Here is a 19,195-nt window from a genome sequence, read left to right as displayed (position 1 = left end):
TCAAGAATAAAAAATCTCAGTGTCCCACAGCAAGACAACCATACCAATGTCCCCACAGCTGGGAGTGGTACATTGTATACATCTGGGATTGTACAGATACATGATAAGGGAATAACGTTTAGTGCAAGATAAAGCCAACAAAGTCTGATCAAAGATAGTCCGAGGATCACCAATGAGGTAGACATTGTTCAGAACAATCTGAAGAAGGGTTTTGGCCCAAACGTTGCCTATTTCCTTCGCTCCATAGATGCTGCTGCACCCGCTGAGTTTCTCCAGCACTTTTGTCTACTAGTTCAGGATTGCTCTCAGGTTGTGGTAGGATGATACTTCATGGAATCATTCCTTCCGTGATAGATACAAAAAGCCTAAGTTAACTCAGCGGGACAGACAGCATCTCTGGAGAAAACAGTCTGAAGAAGGGCCCCGACCTGAAACATCACCCATCTTTTTTCTCCAGAGATGCTGCCTGATCTGCTGACTTACTCCAGCACTTTGTGTCTACCGTGGAATGATTAATTTGTTTGTCCCCAGTCTTGAGGTTGAAGGGGAAGAAATAATCAACGAAAATAGTTAATATGAAGCTACAATACATCTGAAGAAGGGTCTTGGCCCGAAACGTCACCCATTCCTTTTCTCCAGAGATGCTGTCTGACCCGCTGTGTTGCTCCAGCTTTTTGTGTCTACCTTGGGTTTAAACCAGCGGCTGCAGTTTCTTCCTACACATTCTCTCCGTGATGGTGTTTTAAATAAAAGCCAGATGCTGTCTTTGTTCAGCTCCACACTGAAGCGGGCTGCAGAAGGTTGAAGGTTCGAGGGCTGCCTGTCAGTCACATCCCATTGCTTTCCCTTGGTGATCTTCAACATGCAGAGGCTGCCGTGACCTTTTGATCTTTCCTTGCCCTGGACTGCCAAGCAGGAGACGCAGATGAGGAGAGGCAGCCAAAGTCGAATATGATTGTCGTATACTGCACACTCCCACTGCAGCATTTTAGTCTGTAAATCCGACAGAGCATAATATCTCATGTGTTTGCCAACGGTTTTGCTTTAGGGTTCTTATCCTCACATGTACACTGAACCACACAGAAACATTTTAGTTGGTGTGGTGTCCCGTCAAATCATCTTGCTGCCTCACAGCACCAGAGATCCAGGTTGGATCCTGACCACAGGTGCTGTCTGTACGGAGTTTGTACATTCTCCTCATGACCTGCGTGGGTTTTCTCCAGGAGCGCCGGTTTTCTCCCGTCGCCGTGGACTCGGCGGGCTGAACGGCTTGTTTCCACGCTGTATCTCTAAACTAAACGAAACTAAATACAAAACACAATTCTATATATAATACTTTACACAGTACTATACAGAATCAAGCCAAACTCAAATGCAGCAGGAAGATCGAAAAGATCGAGTGCAGGCTATGGTTTATCAGCATTGTTGCTTAACAGTTCCAGAGAAAACGTCCAATGTCCGCAATAAATCCACGGGCGGCACTTTGGCGCAGCGGGTAGAGCTGCTGCCTCACCGCGCCAGAGACCCGGGTTCGATCCTGACTACCGGTGCCGTCCGCGATGAAATTGCACGTTCTCCCTGTGACCGCGTGGGTTTCCTCCCGGTGCTCCAGTTACCTCCCTCTTCTCACAGACGCGCGGGTTTGTAGGTTAATTGGCCCTCTGTAAAATTTCCCCTTGTGTGTAGGGAGTGGATGAGAAAGTGGGATGACACGGAACTCTATGTAACATGGGAACGGCTCGATTGTAGTCATGTATTGCCTTTCTGCTGACTGGATAGCACACAACAAAAGCTTGTCACTCTACCCCGGTACATGTTTTTGCCTAATTTGTAGTCCTGTAGGTCTGTGTCCAAGATGGCTGCCGTGAAGGGAGAGTGGACGCTGGCGTGCTTTGGCTGCCGCTGCTCTCTCTTCACACTGTGTTTTTGATTTTCTGTTTTTGGATTGAATTCTGTTTTTAATTTGTGTCTCTGTGATGTCTTTATTACTTGTTATATTCCGGTTATATGTTATTCCGATTACTATGTAAGGTGTCCTTGAGATGTCTGAAAGGCGCCCATTAAATAAAATTTATTATTATTATTATTATGTGACGATAAACACTGAACTGAACTAGGGTGGTCGGCATGGACTCGGTGGGCCGAAGGGCCCATCTCCCCGCTGTTTCAATCGATCAATTTCAATCAAGTAAATGTCCGCATTGAGTTACTGCCATAAGACCCTCTGAACAAGGTCAATACATCAGCATTGAATTCTGCCATGGAGATCCTAGCACATGTGATCATTGCCTTTTCATTATAAATATCTAAAAATGTTCATCGAAGTAATTTAAATTAAACCTGGGCGGCACGGTGGGGTAGCGGCAGAGCCACTGCCTTACAGCGTCAGAGACCCGAATTCGATCCTGACCATGGGTGCTGTCTGTACGGAGTTTGTACGTTCTCCCCGTAACCTACGTGGGTTTCCTCCGAGATCTCAGTTTCCTCCCACATTCCAAAGAGGTTCAGGTTTATAGGTTCATGGTTTCAAGGTCAGTTTATTGTCACATGTACCAATTAATTTGAGTTAATTGGCTCGGTATAAAAACAATGTAAACTTGTCCCTGGTGTGTGTAGGGTAATGTTAGTGTGCAGACTCGGTGCGCCGAAGGGCCTGTTTCCGTGCTGTATCACTAAACTAAACTATGAGATCCCACTCATGACCACAACAATTGCTGCTTGTTCACCCGAATTTATCAGTAGAAATCCATCTGGACCAGGCAGCAGTTATTATCTGAAATTCTCCCAAGTGTAAATTGACTAAAAATCTCTGATGCTGTTTAAAACCACCAGACTGTGGAAAGACTGGAATACCTAATGAGACAAGTATGTCATGAAATGAAATGCATTCATCACAATTAATCTCACATTCAAAAAATTAAACCTTGGTGAAACTTCTAAGCTCATTTTAGACTTAGTTTTAGTTTTTGAGATAAAACATGGAACGCACATGGAGTTCATGGCAACCATCGATCACCCGTACACTAGTTCTATCCTACACATTAGGGACAATTTACAGAACTGCAGGAAGGAACTGCAAATGCTGGTTTACACTGAAGATAGACACAAAATGCTGGAGTAACTCAAAGGGTCAGGCAGCAACTCCGGAGAGAAGGAATGGGGGAGATTCGGGTCGGAACCCGTCTTCAGACCCTAGGAGATGTTTCGGGTCAAAACCCTTCCTCAGACTCAAGCTTGCAAGTCTTTGGGATGTGGGAGGAAGCCCACGCGGTCACAGGACGAACGTGCAAACTCCACACGCACAGCAACTTAGGTCAGGATCGAACCTGGGCCTCTGACGCTGTGAGGCAGCTAGAGTAACTCAGTGGGTCAGGCAGCATCTCTGGAGAAAGGGAATAGGTGACGTTTCGGGTCAAGGCCCTTCTTCCAACTTAGGGTCAGGGGAGAGGGAAGCTCGAGTGATGATAAGGTCCATTGTTGGCTGTGGAAGAGGTGATGTAGAAGGGACACAAACAGTGAAACTAGCAAGACGATCAACGGACAAACCCCATGTGGTCACAGGGAGAACGTACTGAACAAACCCCATAGCCATTGTCAGGATTGAACCCGGGTCTCTGGCCCTGTGATGTATGCAGGAAGGGTCGTAGAGTCATACAGCACAGAAACAGACCCTTCAGCCCAACCCATCCATGCCAAGCCTGGTACCCCATCTAAGCTAGTCCCATTTGCCTGAATTTGGTCCATATCCCTCTAAACCTTTCATACCCATGTACTTGTCCAAATGTCCTTTAAATGTTGTATTAGAACCATCCTCAACTTCCTCCTCTGGTACCTCGTTCCATAACTGAGGAGCAACCTTTCCACTCAAAGGGTGGTGGGTTGCCAGAGGAGGCAGGTAATATAGCAACATTTAAAGGACACTATAGGTTAATTGGCTTCACAAAAGGTTAATTGGCTTCAGTAAAATTGTAAAGTTTGTCCGTAGTGTGTAGGATAGTGCAAGTGTACGGGGTGATCGCTGGTCGGCGCAGGCTCGGTGAGCCGAAGGGCTTGTTTCCGCGCTGTATCTCTAAAGCCTAAAGCCTAAAGTTCTTTAATAAAGGATTTCAAGAAATCTGTGTGATATAATACGTAGCATGGACTAGCTGTAGTGTCTTCTCTCTTAATTTCATCTTAATCCTTCCCCTCTAATGCATTGGTCTGCATTTGCACGGATTCCAACTCGAGTGGCCAGGAAGGAAGATGAATAAAAGTGGTTGACACTGACCAGTCCATCACGGATACTGATCTCCCCACCATCGATGGGATCTATAGGAGACACTGCCTCACGAAGACAGCCAGCATCATTAGAGACCCACATCTTGAGCCTCACCCCAGTCACTCTCTCTTCTCCCCTCTTCCATCAGGCAAGAAGTACAGAAGTGTGAAAACACACACCTCCAGATTCAGGGACAGTTTCTTCCCAGCTGTTATCAGGCAACTGCACAAACCCAGCAATAACCAGAGAGTGGTCCTGACCTACCATCTACCTCATTGGAGACCCTCGGACTATCTTTAATTGGGCTTTACTGGGCTTTATCTTGCACTAAACGTTATTCCCTTTATCCCGTATCTGTACACTGTGGACGGCTCGATTGTAATCATGTATAGTCTTTCCGCTGACTGGATAGCACGCAACAAAAAGCTTTTCACTGTACCTCAATACACGTGACAATGACACTTGGCGACAGAACCTTCGATCCCCTCAACCAAATCATTTATAGGCGACATGAAGAGTAGCAGCCCCAGCATTGACCCCTGCACGGGTTCGATCCTGATCTCGGATGCTGACTGTGTGTGGAGTTTGCACAATCTCCCTGCCACCATGTCAGTTTCCTCCGGGTGCTCCGGATTCCTCCCACATCCCAAAGACGCGTTGGTTTGTAGGTTAATTGGCCCTCTGTAAAATGCCCCTAGTGTGTCTGGAGTGGATGAGAAAGTGGGATAACATAGAACTAGTGTGAACGAGTGATCGATGGTCAGCATGGACTCGGTGGGCTGAAGGGCCTGTTTCCATGCTGTATCTTGAAAGCTTAAACTATAACTGAGAATGCAAAACTTTAAACCAAATGGTTTTTTGATTGAATTGATGAAAGATACAGCATGAAACAGGCCCTTTAAACTTTACATGTGTTTGTTTAAGGATTATGTTTGACCAGGAATAAATAGGATATCATTGTTTCACCTTGAAATTGTGTATACACCCATGAAGTCTAATCTAATATTCATTCACAGAACACAAAGTGCTGGAGTAACTCAGCAGGTCAGGCAGCATCTCTGGAGGACTTGGTTAGATGATGTTTCAGGTCAGGACCCTTCTTTGGATTCTGTCCCCCAGAGGTGCTGCCTGACCCGCCGAGTTCCTCCAGCGCTTTGTCTTCTATGCAGCGTTCCAGCATCTGCAGTTCCTTGTGTCCACTTTTCCCGAAATGGCACTTCTCTTCTTTCTCTGTTCCTCAGAAGAGATGGGAAGAGAGGACAGCTTGCGTCTATTCTAGTGTAATGAATGAGGTAGCCTTAACCATTGATATTCAAGCCTCCCTTCTAAAGCATCCTGCTACATTAGTTTAGAGATACAGTGCGGAATCAGGCCATTCGGCCCACCAAGTCTGCACCGACCAGTGATCAACCCGTACACTATCACTATCCTACATACTAGGGACAGTGTTACAATTTTTACCAAAGCTAATTAACCTACAAACCTGTATGCCTTTGGAGTGTGGGAGGAAATGGGAGATGCCAGAGAAAACCCAAGTAGGTCACGTGGAGAACGTACAAACCCTGTACAGACAGCAGCCATAGTCAGGATGGAACCCGGGTCTCTGGTGCTGCCTGTCCCACTTAGGAAACCTGAACGGAAAACTCTGGAGACTTTGTGCCCCACCCAAGGTTTACGTGCGGTTCCCGGAGGTTTTTGCCAGTCTCCCTACCTGCTTCCACCACCTGCAACCTCCGGCAACCACATGGAAACCTTGGGTGGGGCGCAAAGTCTCCAGAGGTTTCCGTTCAGGTTTCCTAAGTGGGACAGGGGCATTAGGCATCAACTCTGCCACTGTGCCACCGTGCCGCCCCATACTGCCATCACTTCTTTACTTTGAGTCTTTTCGTGTATTAACCAGCATCTGCAGTTCCTTGATTCTGCAACCTGTAAACCTTGTTGCTACAGGTTCGGGTCTGGGATGTGGAGGGAGACCGGGCATCCCCTTTATTCCCTCCTGAATGTAAACAGCAATATCCATGTACGATCATCACACACCTGCCTCCATTTATTTCCCCCCGTGGGCCTCATGAGCAAGACATTATCAGAATTTATTGCCTTTGGTTAATTGGTCTTGAGAAGGTGAAAGCAATGTTTCTTGAGCTGCCAACACTCTGTCCAAACCGTGAGCTATCCTTCTAACCTTGCCACAAGGTAACACATTGTGCAAGCTGGCCACATCTTCCCATCTCCACCCCTTTCTGCTTTCCGCAGAGACCGAAACTCCCTGGTCAACTCGTCCCTTCCCACCCAAGCTTCCCCTCCCCGGGTACTTTCCCTTGCAACCGCAGGAGATGCAACACCTGTCCCTTTACCTCCCCCCTCGACTCCATCCAAGGACCCAAACAGTCTTTCCAGGTGAGGCAGAGGTTCACTTACACCTCCTCCAACCTCATCTACTGTATCCGCTGTATCCAGGTGTCAACCTCTCTACATCGGCAAGACCAAGCGCAGGCTTGTCGATCGTTTCGCTGAACACCTCCGCACAGTCCGTCTTAACCTACCTGATCTCCCAGTGGCCCAGCACTTCAACTCCCCTTCCCATTCCCAATCTGATCTTTCTGTCCTGGGCCTCCTCCATTGTCAGAGTGAGGCCCAGCGCAAATTGGAGGAACAGCACCTCATATTTCGCTTGGGTAGTTTACACCCCAGCGATATGAACATTCACTTCTCTAACTTCAGATAGCCCTTGCTTTCTCTGTCCATCCCCTCTCCCTTCCCAGTTCTCCCACCCGTCCTACTGTCTCCGCCTACATTCTATCGTTGTCCCGCCCCCTCCCCTGGCATCAGTCTGAAGAAGGGTCTCGACCCAAAACGTCGCCCATTCCTTCTCTCCAGTGATGCTGCCTATCCCTCTGAGTTACTCCAGCATTTTGTGTCTACCTTCGATTTAAACCAGCATCTGCAGTTCTTTCTTACACACATCATGCAAGCTACTATCCTACAAGTGAGTGATGTTACTCATCAGGCTGCCAACTCTCACGCATTGAGCGTGAGACTCACGCATTTCATGAAATTCTCACGGTCTCACGCTGATCACAGAATTTCTCACGCTCAAAATTTAAATAAATAAATAAATGAAGTCGCGGACAATTCAATTTGCCCAAGGCTTCCAGATCCCCTCCACACTCACCAATGAGAATAGTTTTCTGTCAAAGGGTTTCCCGTAAAGAACGAGCAATTTGATCATCTTAAGCCCATCGCACACTTTAAAATGGCAATGTAACCGCAGTACTAATGATTGCATTTGACATTCATGGAACCAAAATCAAGAACTAGAGGGCATTGGTTTAAAACAGGGTTGTCAAAACTACCGGCCCACGAAGGGGTCCAATCCGGCCCCCGGGATGATTTTGGGGGAAAAAAAGTAGTTTAGTTAGTTAAGAGTCTAAACTAAACTAAACTACACATTCCTGTGCAGATTGTGTGATAGGTGAGACACGGCAGTGGTCCCAGCACCGACCCGTGAGTCACCGCTCACACCTCCCACCCTCACCTCCGGCGGCCCTGTGTCTGTCGGCCGCTCTGTCCACACGCCATGGAGTTTTATCCCCGGCCCGGAGCCAGGAGCGGACCGGGTGAGTGCTGCCTCCGGAGCTGCGGGGATGAATCTCGGGCTAAGGCTCCGCTCCGATGCCCGACCCCCGGGTCACTGACCCTAACCTCCCCCGGACCTCAGCTGGACATAGAGCACCTGGGTGGGCCCGAATTCCAGGAGGGGGGGGGGGGAATGCTCCCCGGACATCGCCAAGTCTCCGAATGTCCGCTCACTCTGGGTGTTGTTCCCGCTTGACTGACACACACATATACTGACACACACCCTCACACACACAGGCACACACCCTCACACATACCCTCACACATACATTCTCACACACAATCTCACACTCACCCTCACACGCAGTCTCACAAACACTTACACACACACTTACACACTCACACTCACACACCCTCACACATACACTCTCACACACACTGATACACATAGAAAACATAGAAAATAGGTGCAGGAGGAGGCCATTCGGCCCTTCGAGCCAGCACCACCATTCATTGTGATCATGGCTGATCGTCCCCAATCAATAACCTATGCCTGCCTTCTCCCCTGATTCCACTAGCCCTTGATTCCACTAGCCCCTAGAACTCTATCTAACTCTCACACACTCACACACCCTTATGCCCCTGTCCCACTTAGGAAACCTGAACGGAAACCTCTGGAGACTTTGCGCCCCACCCAAGGTTTCCGTGCGGTTCCCGGAGGTTTTTGTCAGTCTCCCTACCTGCTTCCACTACCTGCAACCTCCGGCAACCACCTGCAACCTCTCACACACACACTCTCACAAACCCTCTCACACACCCTCTCACACACACACACACTCACACACACACACACTCACACAAACAATTGCACACGCACTCTCGCACACACTCACACACCCTCACACCCTCTCTCACACACCCTCACACACACTCTCAACCCTTCATACACACCCTCACTTCAATAAAAATTAGAGGCTAACTGTGTTCATTGTCAGAGTTTGATTGCTGGAAGCAGCTTGATAAAAATTAGGTGCAGTTGTGTCAATTATACAATTTGTTTTGTTAGGTCTACATTTGTATCTGCTAATGTTCGATTTCAAATGGTTTATTAATGGAAACGGTGCGTTCACACGTGCACAACTGATCCGGCCCGCATGAAATCACATTTTGCCCAATCCGGCCCGTGACCTAAAATGAGTTTGACACCCCTGGTTTAAAGTGAGAGAGGAACGGTTTAATAGGAACCTGAGGGACAACATTTTCATGGAGAGAATGGTGGGTATGTGGAATGAGCTGCCAGGGGAAGTAGGCAGGTAAAATGACAGCATTTAAAAGACATTTGGACAGGTACGTGGACAGGAAAGGTTTAAAGGAATATGGGCCAAATGCGGATAAATGGGACTAGTTTAGATGGGGCATCTTGATCTGCATGGACAAGTTGGGTTGAAGGGCCTGTTTCCATGCTGTAAGACTATGACACACTGTAGAAAGGGTGCAATTTCTCTGGAGAGGATCCAGGGGCGATTTATGAAAATGTTGCCAGGGCTGGAACTTTTTTTTCACTTTGAAGAAAGATTTGATAACTCGTTTGATTGTATTCGCTGCAGCAACGGAGGTGAAGAAAATACTTAGTTGAGGTGAATAATATTATGAGAATAGGACCTGTTTCGCTTAACAAAGAGTGTATGAAGGAACAGCAAATGCTGGTTTAAACTTAAGATAGACACAAAAAGCTGGAATAACTCAGCAGGACAGGCAGCATCTCTGGAGAGTAAGAATAGGTGATGTTTCGGGTCGAGACCTTCAGACTGAAGAGGTTGAAAACCAGCCATAATACACAATGACTGGAGATGTGTGTTATCCAACTAAGGGCAGAAATCAGAATCATGTGTTCATCTTTATTGACGTGACACCATAATAAATATATTACAGGAAAAATAATTGAATGGGGTGTCACGGTGGCACAGCGGTAGAGTTGCTGCCTTGTAGCACCACAGACCCAGATTGGATCCTGACTACGGGTGCTGTCTGTACAGTATTTGTACATTCTCCTTATGACCACATGATTTTTTCTGGATATTCCGTTTTCTCCCACATCCGAAAGAAGTACAAGTTTGTAGGTTAATTGGCTTCTGTAAATTGTCCCTGGTGTGTAGGATACAACTGGTGTATGGTAGATTGCTGGTCGGTGTGGACTTGGTGGGCCCAAGGGCCTGTTTCCATATATATGTTTTACATATATATCTTAATTTAATTGAACCATATACAGTTGAATATGTGGCATTATTTACGTCTTGTTTCTATAGTCAAAGGGTAAGGTTGATTGATTTATTTGTGCAGAACAGTGATGGAAGTCTGACTCCTCTTGCCTTGTTTCTATGTTTTTGTTTCTCTATATATTTGCATAACAGCATGAATTATAATCTGATTTCCATACATGAATATACTAAGGTCATTCAAATGCTGCACCTGTTGATCAGAACCTAGCTGTACTGTGAAATTATATTAGGAATGTAATTTAGCCTAACCTTATTCATACCTAATCCAATTTGAAGCATAAATGTTGCATTCAAGTGTAAGTTAAAAGACTCGCTACAATATGCACCAGATTGCAAAATTTCAAGCTGATAAATGGAAAAGCTCCCTATCGTGGGAGGGGGAACCCCCTTCCCACACCCATCCACCCCTTGTCTGGACCTACCAGACCTACCCTGGTCTTTTCTCGCCTACAGCTCTTCTTCCCAGCACCCCACCTTCTTTAGTCTGAAGAAGGGTCCTGACCTGAAATGTCACCCATCCTTTTTCCCCTGAGATGTTGCCTGACCCACTGAGTTACTCCAACACTTTGTGTCCATCTTGTGGAATAATTAATTTGCTTGTCCCCAGTCCTGAGCTGAAGGGGAAGAAATAATCAAGCAAAACAGTAAATACGAGGCAACTATATATTTAAGATTTTGTGTGTGTGTGTATTTGTGTGAGTGTGTGTGAGAGTGAGTGTGTGTTTGTGTGTGTGTGTGTACAGGGTATTGGTGAGACCACACCTGGAGTATTGTGTACAGTTTTGGTCTCCAAATCTGAGAAAATACATTCTTGCCATAGAGGGAGTACAGAGAAGGTTCACCAGACTGATTCCTGGGATGTCAGGACTTTCATACGAAGAAAGACTGGATAGACTCGGCTTGTACTCGCTAGAATTTAGAAGATTGAGGGGGGATCTTATAGAAACTTACAAAATTCTTAAGAGGTTGGACAGGCTAGATGCAGGAAGATTATTCCCGATGTTGGGGAAGTCCAGGACAAGGGGTCACAGTTTAAGGATAAAGGGGAAATCCTTTAGGACCGAGATGAGAAAAACATTTTTCACACAGAGAGTAGTAAATCTCTGGAACGCTCTGCCACAGAAGGTAGTTGAGGCCAGTTAATTGGCTATATTTAAGAGGGAGTTAGATGTGGCCCTTGTGGCTAAAGGGATCAGGGGGTATGGAGAGAAGGCAGGTACAGGATACTGAGTTGGATGATCAGCCATGATCATATTGAATGGCGGTGCAGACTCGAAGGGCCGAATGGCCTATTCCTTGACCTATTTTCTATGTTTCTACGTTTCTATGTTTGAAGCTTATATGGTAGTGTTTTGCTCCATTAATGCAACTTGTTGCATGTTGATAAGGTTGTTATCGAACAGGCAAGTAGAAGAAATCCAGAACTCTTAAGAAATTCTTTTTTTAGAAAACAAAGAACGACAGATGCTGGAGTAACAGTGAGTCAGGCAGCATCTTTGAAGAACATGGTTATGTGACGTTTCGGGTTGGGACCATTCTTCAGACACAGTAAAATATTTTTAGTATGTTTACAGTGTAGGTAACACACGAACAGAATATAGATGATTCAGTTATCAGTTGGCAGCACTGTCATGTAATGGGAAGCTTGGTCTGGGACTCATACTCAGTAATAAATCTAACAGCTCTTTGTGAATAAAAACACTACAGAAATTTACAGCAAGAACCAAACATTTGCCAATGAGTGCAAGAAGATTGGGTGCAAAGGTAGGATAACGTGGAACCAGTGTGAACGGGTGGTCAGCATGGACTCGGTGGGCCGAAGGGCCTGTCTCCATGCTGTATCTCTAAACTAAACTAAACTTCTGCTCGTATTTGTTAAAGGATAATGAGTGACCAGGAATACATAGGATATCAATGTTTCACTCTGAAATTCTGTGGGCACCCTTGAAGTCTAATCTAATTCCTAATCTGATTCCTCCAGTTTTCCCCCACATCCCAAAGACGTGCAGGTTTGCAGGTTAATTGATGAATATAAATTGCCCGCAATGTGTGGGGGGTGGATGACTAAGTGGGATAGCATAGCACTAGTGTGAACGGGTGATGGATGGTCGGTACGGATTTGAAGGGCCGAAGGGCGTGTTTCCGTGCTACGTCTCTGAACTAAACTAAACGGAACCTTCTAACACACTTTCCCGTTGCTCACAGGATATTCTACGTCTCACATGACTCTCAGGACCTGAAGATCTTCAGCTACATAGCTAGAGACGGCACCAGCAATGTCTTCCGGTGTAATGTCTTCAAGTCCAAGAAAAAGGTAACTCTTTATTCAATGGATGCACTTGGTTCCAGCTGTGTATACTGTACAGCACTGAAATAGGCCAAGAGTCAAGAGTGTTCAGTGACCCTTGCTTTCCCTCTGTCTCTCCATCCCTCTCCCACCCTAGTTCTCCCACCAGTCTGACTGTCTCCCTGATTACATTTTATCTTTGTATGCTTCGTTGTCAACTACCCCTAGCTAACAATGATCTGTTCGAAATTTTCCTTAAGCATCGTCCCCTTTGATGTCTTGTTTTCACACCTTACCCTTCCATATCTCTGTGTCTCCCTCTCCCCTGACTCTCAGTCTTAAGAAGGGTCTCGACCCGAATCGTCACCCTTTCCTTCTATCCAGAGATGCTGCCTGTCCCACTAAAGTTTCTCCAGCATTTTGTCTCTATTGTCAAGTGTGTTTAATTGGCATATGTACTGACAACAGAACAATGAAGTCCTTTTTTGTAGCAGAATAACAGGGTGGGCACAGTGGTGCAGTGGTAGAGATGCTGCCTCACGGTGCCAGAGGCCCGGGTTCGATCCTACCTATGTCTGTACGGAGTTTGTACGTTCTCTCTGTGGCCACGTTGGTTCTCTTCGGGTGCTCCGGTTTCCTCCTGCCTCCCAGGACGTGTGGGTTTGTAGGTTAATCGGCCTCTGTAAATTGCCCCTAGTGTGTAGGATAGAACTAGTGTACTGGTCGGCGTGGAGTGGACTGAAGGGCCTGTTTCCGCGTTGTATCTCCAAACTAAACTAAACCTCCCCTTTCATGTCGAAACAAGGAATTACAGATGCTGGTTAATACACAAAAGAACACAGAGTACTGGGGTCACTCAGCAGGTCAGGCAGCATCTCTGGAGAACATGGAGGGGTGATGATTCAGTCTGACAAAGGGTCCCGACCCGAAACGTCACCTATCCACGTTCTCCAATTCGGCTTTTAACTTGGACTCGATATCTGCGGTATTTTGCTCTTCTGCTGTTTCAATGTGCAACACTCAGACCATCCTCCAAATTCAAACCAAGCAAACTCAAACCTTTATTTTCTATTTATTTATTTATTTATTTATTTGATATTTATTTTATTAGAAGCTATTGTACGAGGAGAAAGTAATCGACATAACAGTTATACAATTTTCGTACGGCTTCAATTTTTAACATTTTATAAACTAATAACTAAATCGGAAAAAAGGAAAAAGGAAAAAAGGCAAAACTCAAACCTTTAGACTTTACTTGAGAGATACAGCGCGGAAACAGGCCCTTTGGCCCACCAAGTCCACGCCAAATAGCGATCATCCCGTACATTAGCACCATCCTACACGCTAAGTTACAATTTACAATTAACCTACAGTTTACAATTAACCTTGGGGCATGGGAGGTAACAGGAGCACCCGCAGAAAACCCACTTGGAGAACGTACAGACAGAACCCGGCTCTCTGGTGCTGTGAGGCAGTAATTCTACTGCTGAGCCACCATGTTGTTGGTTCTTTGAAGGCTGAAATCCCTGTGGGATATTTCCTGGAAAAGCCCAGCTTTTAAGCATTTGTTGTTAATTTTGTGGGATTTAAAAAAAAAAAGAAACTCTTTAGCAGCTTTAACTTTTTTGGAGAGGTCTAAAAGTGCTTGATTTGATGCAGTAATTTATCTCTTGTGCTTTGTGCCGGCACTGTTGCTATGGCAATGGCCCTTTTCATCCATTGAGAAGGGCAGCCTACATTTATAGAGCACCTCATGGCCTCAAAGAGGACTCAACACTATCTGGATTCCAATTAAAGCCAGAGTCTTTAACATTTCTTAACTCAATAGTCAGCGGGGAAGGGAACATTCCACAGGTTAGGTTTGTTCAAAACTCATCACCATGGTGACTTGGTTTTGGTGAATTTTCAGGCGTTTTGTTTAGCTTAGTTTAGAGATACAGCGCGGAAACAGGCCCTTCGGCCCACCGAGTCAACGCCGACCATCGATACCCTAGCCCTATCCTACACACGAGGGGACAATTCACAATTTTATCTAAGCCATTTGACCTATAAAACCTGTACGCCTTCGGAGTGTGGGAGAAAACCAGAGCAACCGGAGAAAACCCACGTGGTCACAGAGAGAATGTACAAACACTGTGTAGACAGCACCCATAGCCAGGATCGAACCCGCAGCAGCCCTATCACTGCACCACTCTGCCAATTACAGGTGGGATTGGATGAGTAGACTTTGTAGGGAGTTAAAACCCAAAGTGGTGACGAGACACAGGAAGTGAGAGGCAGTTAGTCGGGCCTGTTAGACACAAAATGCTGGAGTAACTCAGCGGGACAGGCAGCATCTCTGGGGAGAAGGAAAAAGTGACGTTTCGGGTCGGAACCTTTCTTCAAAGAAGAAATCTGAAGAGTCTGAAGAAGAGTTCCAACCAAACATATCACCCATTCCTTCTCTCCACAGATGCTGTCTGGCCCGCTGAGTTACTCCAGCATTTTGGCGTAAATCTTTGGTCTATCTTTGGTGTAAACCAGCATCTGCAGTTCTTTTCCACACATTTAGTAGCGTCTGTGTTGGTTGTCACTAATCTTCAGAGGAGTCTTAAGTGCAACCCCAGTCTTCAGAACCCCTGTCTCATGTTGAGGGGTGGCCCGTATCCCAACAGCAGGTCTGGCTCACCCGCTGCGGGGTCGAGAACCTGCCCGGAGTGGGGGAAACCACCGAGCCCGACCCCTGCTCACCCAGGAGAGGAGTTGGAGGGAGTTGGTGACTTAGAGGGTGGCAGGTATATGGAATGAGCTGCCAGAGGAGGTAGTTGAGGTATAGCGCCCTCCATAATGTTTGGGACAAAGACCCATCATTTATTTATTTGCCTCTGTACTCCACAATTTGAGATTTGTAATAGAAAAAATCACATGTGGTTAAAGTGCACATTGTCAGGTTTTATTAAAGGGTATTTTTATTCATTCTGGTTTCACCATATAGAAATTACAGCTATGTTTATACATAGTCCCCCCATTTCAGGGCACCATAATGTTTGGGACACATGGCTTCACAGGGGCTTGTAATTGCTCAGGTGTGTTTAATTGCCTCATTAATGCAGGTATAAGAGAGCTCTCAGCACCTAGTCTTTCCTCCAGTCTTTCCATCACCTTTGGAAACATTTGATTGCTGTTTATCAACATGAGGACCAAAGTTGTGCCAATGAAAGTCAAATAAGCCATTGTGAGACTGAGAAACAAGAATAAAACTGTTAGAGACATCAGCCAAACCTTAGGCTTACCAAAATCAACTGTTTGGAATATCATTAAGAAGAAAGAGAGCACTGGTGAGCTTACTAATCATAAAATGACTGGCAGGCCAAGGAAGACCTCCGCAGCTGATGACAGAAGAATTCTCTCTATAATAAAGTTAAAAATCCAAACACCTGTCTGACAGATCAGAAACACTCTTCAGGGGTCAGGTGTGGATTTGTCAATGACCACTGTCCGCAGAAGACTTCATGACAGAAATACAGAGGCTGCACTGTAAGATGCAAACCACTGGTTAGCCATATAAATAGGATGGCTGGGTTACAGTTTGCCAAGAGGTACTTAAAAGAGCTACCACAGTTCTGGAAAGGGGTCTTGTGGACAGATGAGACAAAGTTTAACATATCAGAGTGATGGCAAGCAAAGTATGGAGGAGAGAAGGAACTGCCCAAGATCCAAAGCATACCACCCCATCTGTGAAACACGGTGGTGGGGGTGTTATGGCCTTGGCCTGTATGGATGCTGAAGGTACTGGCTCACTTATCGTCATTGATGATACAACTGCTGATGGTTGTAGCATAATGAATTCTGAAGTGTATAGACACATCTGCTCAAGTTCAAACAAATGCCTCAAAACTAATTGGCCAATGGTTCATTCTACAGCAAGACAATGATCCCAAACATACTGCTAAAGAAACAAAGGAGTTTTTCAAAGGAATAAAATTGTCAATTCTTAAGTGGCCAAGTCAATCACCCGATCTGAACCCAATTGAGCATGCCTTTTATATGATGAAGAGAAAACTGAAGGGCACTAGCCCCCAAAACAAGCATAAGCTGAAGATGGCTGCAATACAGGCCTGGCATCACCAGAGAAGACACCCAGCAACTTCAAGCAGTCATTGCATGCAAAGGATATGCAACAAAATACTAAACATGACTACTTTCATTTACATTACAATGCTGTGTCCCAAATATTATGGTGCCCTGAAATGGGTGGACTATATTAAACAATATTTAAAGGACACTTAGACAGATGCATGGATAAGAAAGGTTTAGAGGGACATGAATCAAATGTAGGCAGATGGGACTAGTGTAGATGGGGCATCTTGGTAGGCATGGATGAGTTGTGCTGAAGGGCCTGTTTCCATGCTGTATGACTATGTCTCTATGACTCTATTTACGTTTGATATATCTGAACGGTTTGGGCAAATAGTATGCAAAACAAAGATTTTAGTCATAGAGTGATACAGCGTGGAAACAGGCCCTTCGTCCCAACTTGCCCACACAGGCCAACATGTCCCACTACACTACACTAGTCCCACCTGCCTGCGTTTGGTCCATATTCCTACAAACCTGTCCTATCCATGTACCTATCTAACTGTTTCTTAAACGTTGGGATAGTCCCAGCCTCAACTACCTCCTCTGACAGCTTGTTCCATAAGGGCCTGTCCCACAGGCGATTTTTTTAGACGACTAGGCTGTCGCCATACGGTTGCCGGGGTGTAGCCTGTATGGTCGTGAGGAGTCCCCTCAGTCGCCCAAAGAGTCGTAGCATTTTTCTGGTCGCCGCTGGATTTTGAAATGTTCAACATATTTTCGGCGACCGTGGGCTTGTCATAGCTTGACTTCTCCTGATGTAGGTGCTGTCGTAGGTTGTCGCCAGGATGGTGTAGGTTGTCGCCAGGATGGTGTAGGTTGTCGCCGTTGCTGACTTCGGTGAATTCCATTGTCGTAGTCGCTGGCAGTCGTCTAAAAAATCGCCTACGTGGGACAGGCCCTATACACCCACCACCCTTTGTGTGAAAAGGTTACCCCTCCGATTCCTATTAAATCTTTTCCCCTTCACCTTAAACCTATTTTCTCTGGTCCCCCTTGATTCCCCTACTCTGGGCAAGAGACTCTGAGCATCTACCCAATCTATTCGTCTCATGATTTCATATACAAAGCTTTTCACTGTACCCTATTACTGTACACATAACAATAAACCTAAATCTAAATTAACAGTTTGCCACTGAGTTACGGAGAGCTGGTCCTTGTCACAACTGTGAAGGTGAATGTGCCTTAATGAAGTTTAAAATATCTGTTTTATGTTAATAGAAGGGTCAGAATTGGCAGACAGCTGCAGTGCGATTCTTCAATTAAGGACCAAGGCATCCGGTACTTTTGCCTAACGGAGGCAGATGGAAGTGTCATTTCAAGTCTTTTGCACATTCATCAGCATTGCAGCACATCATGAAGCTATTTATTAATTGATAGTTTGAGCAAAGTATCTATTTATCCAGCATCGTTCATGTCACGAAAGGTTCTAAAGCGAGTGAAGTCTCCGTGACGCAACGCTTATGTCGTCTGGTGGATGTCAAGGTAATCAGATCATCTCCAGTAAGAGTCCCACAAGCATCAGTGAGATCATTCAGATTCAAATTTATTGTCATTGTGCAGTGTACAGTACAGAGACAACGAAATACAGTTAGCATCTCCCTAGAAGAGCGAACATAGAATATGAGCAATAAATAAATATATTTACGTGCATAGTCAAAGTAGTGCAATTATTTTTTTCCTGGGGGGGGGGTGGTTGGCAATCACCGAGGTACAGTGTTGAGTAATGTAACAGCCGCAGGGAAGAAGCTGTTCCTGGACCTGCTGGTCCGGCAACGGAGAGACCTGTAGCGCCTCCTGGATGATAGGAGGGTAAACAGTCCATGGTTGGGGTGAGAGCAGTCCTTGGCGATGCTGAGCGCCCTTCGCAGACATCGCTTGCTTTGGACAGACTCAATGGAGGGGAGCGAGGAACTGGTGATGCGTTGGACAATTTTCACCACCCTCTGCAGTGCTTTCCGGTCAGAGACAGAGCAGTTGCCATACCATACTGTGATGCAGTTGGTAAGGATGCTCTCGATGGTGCAGCGGTAGAAGTTCACCAGGATCTGAGGAGACAGATGGACCTTCTTCAGTCTCCTCAGGAAGGAGAGACGCTGGTGAGCCTTCTTGACCAGAGTTGAGGTATTGTGGGTCCAAGAGAGGTAATCGGAGATGTTGACCCCCAGGAACCTGAAGCTAGAACACGTTCCACCTCCGTCCCGTTAATGTGGATGGGGGTGTGCGTGCCGTCCCTAGACTTTCTGAAGTCTACAATGAGCTCCTTGGTCTTCTTGGAGTTATGGGCCAGGTTGTTGTCAGTGCACCATGCTGCTAGGAGCTGGACCTCCTCCCTATATCTGTTGGGTAGAAAGTCCAATATCCAGTTGCAGAGGGAGGGGTCGATGCCCAGATCACCGAGTTTGGTGATCAGTTTAGAGGGTATAATGGTGTTGAATGCCGAGCTGTAGAAACTAGGAACTGCAGAAGCTGGTCTACAAAAAATAAAAAGGCACAACGTGCCGGAGTAACTCAGCGGGTCAGGCAGCGACTTTGGAGAACATGGATAGGATATGATACCATACGATACGATAGAACTTTATTTATCCCAGGAGGGAAATTAATCTTCCAACAGTCATAAAACACAATATTATACATGAAACATGAAATTAAAGCGACGAATGGAGAGGATTGGGGGTG

General features: G+C 45.9%; 1 protein-coding gene across 2 annotated transcripts in view; it reads left to right on the top strand.

Annotated features, from left to right (window-relative positions):
* LOC116977517 (carboxyl-terminal PDZ ligand of neuronal nitric oxide synthase protein-like) overlaps positions 1–19,195 on the top strand; it is a 278,332-nt gene that overhangs the window by 197,155 nt on the left and 61,982 nt on the right. For both annotated transcript variants that reach the window (XR_004413233.1, XM_033028014.1), the window contains exon 6: positions 12,319–12,427. Coding sequence is in view for 1 of the 2 variants with exons in the window: in XM_033028014.1 (XP_032883905.1) it covers positions 12,319–12,427 (109 nt within the window). In the remaining variant the exon portion in view is untranslated. The remainder of the gene's footprint in view (positions 1–12,318; positions 12,428–19,195) is intronic.

Source organism: Amblyraja radiata, chromosome 10, assembly GCF_010909765.2.
Source record: "Amblyraja radiata isolate CabotCenter1 chromosome 10, sAmbRad1.1.pri, whole genome shotgun sequence".
In the NCBI taxonomy this organism is placed as follows: Eukaryota; Metazoa; Chordata; class Chondrichthyes; order Rajiformes; family Rajidae; genus Amblyraja; species Amblyraja radiata.
The sequence above is the reverse complement of the archived record's forward strand: the minus strand, read 5'-3'. Positions and strand labels throughout refer to the sequence as shown.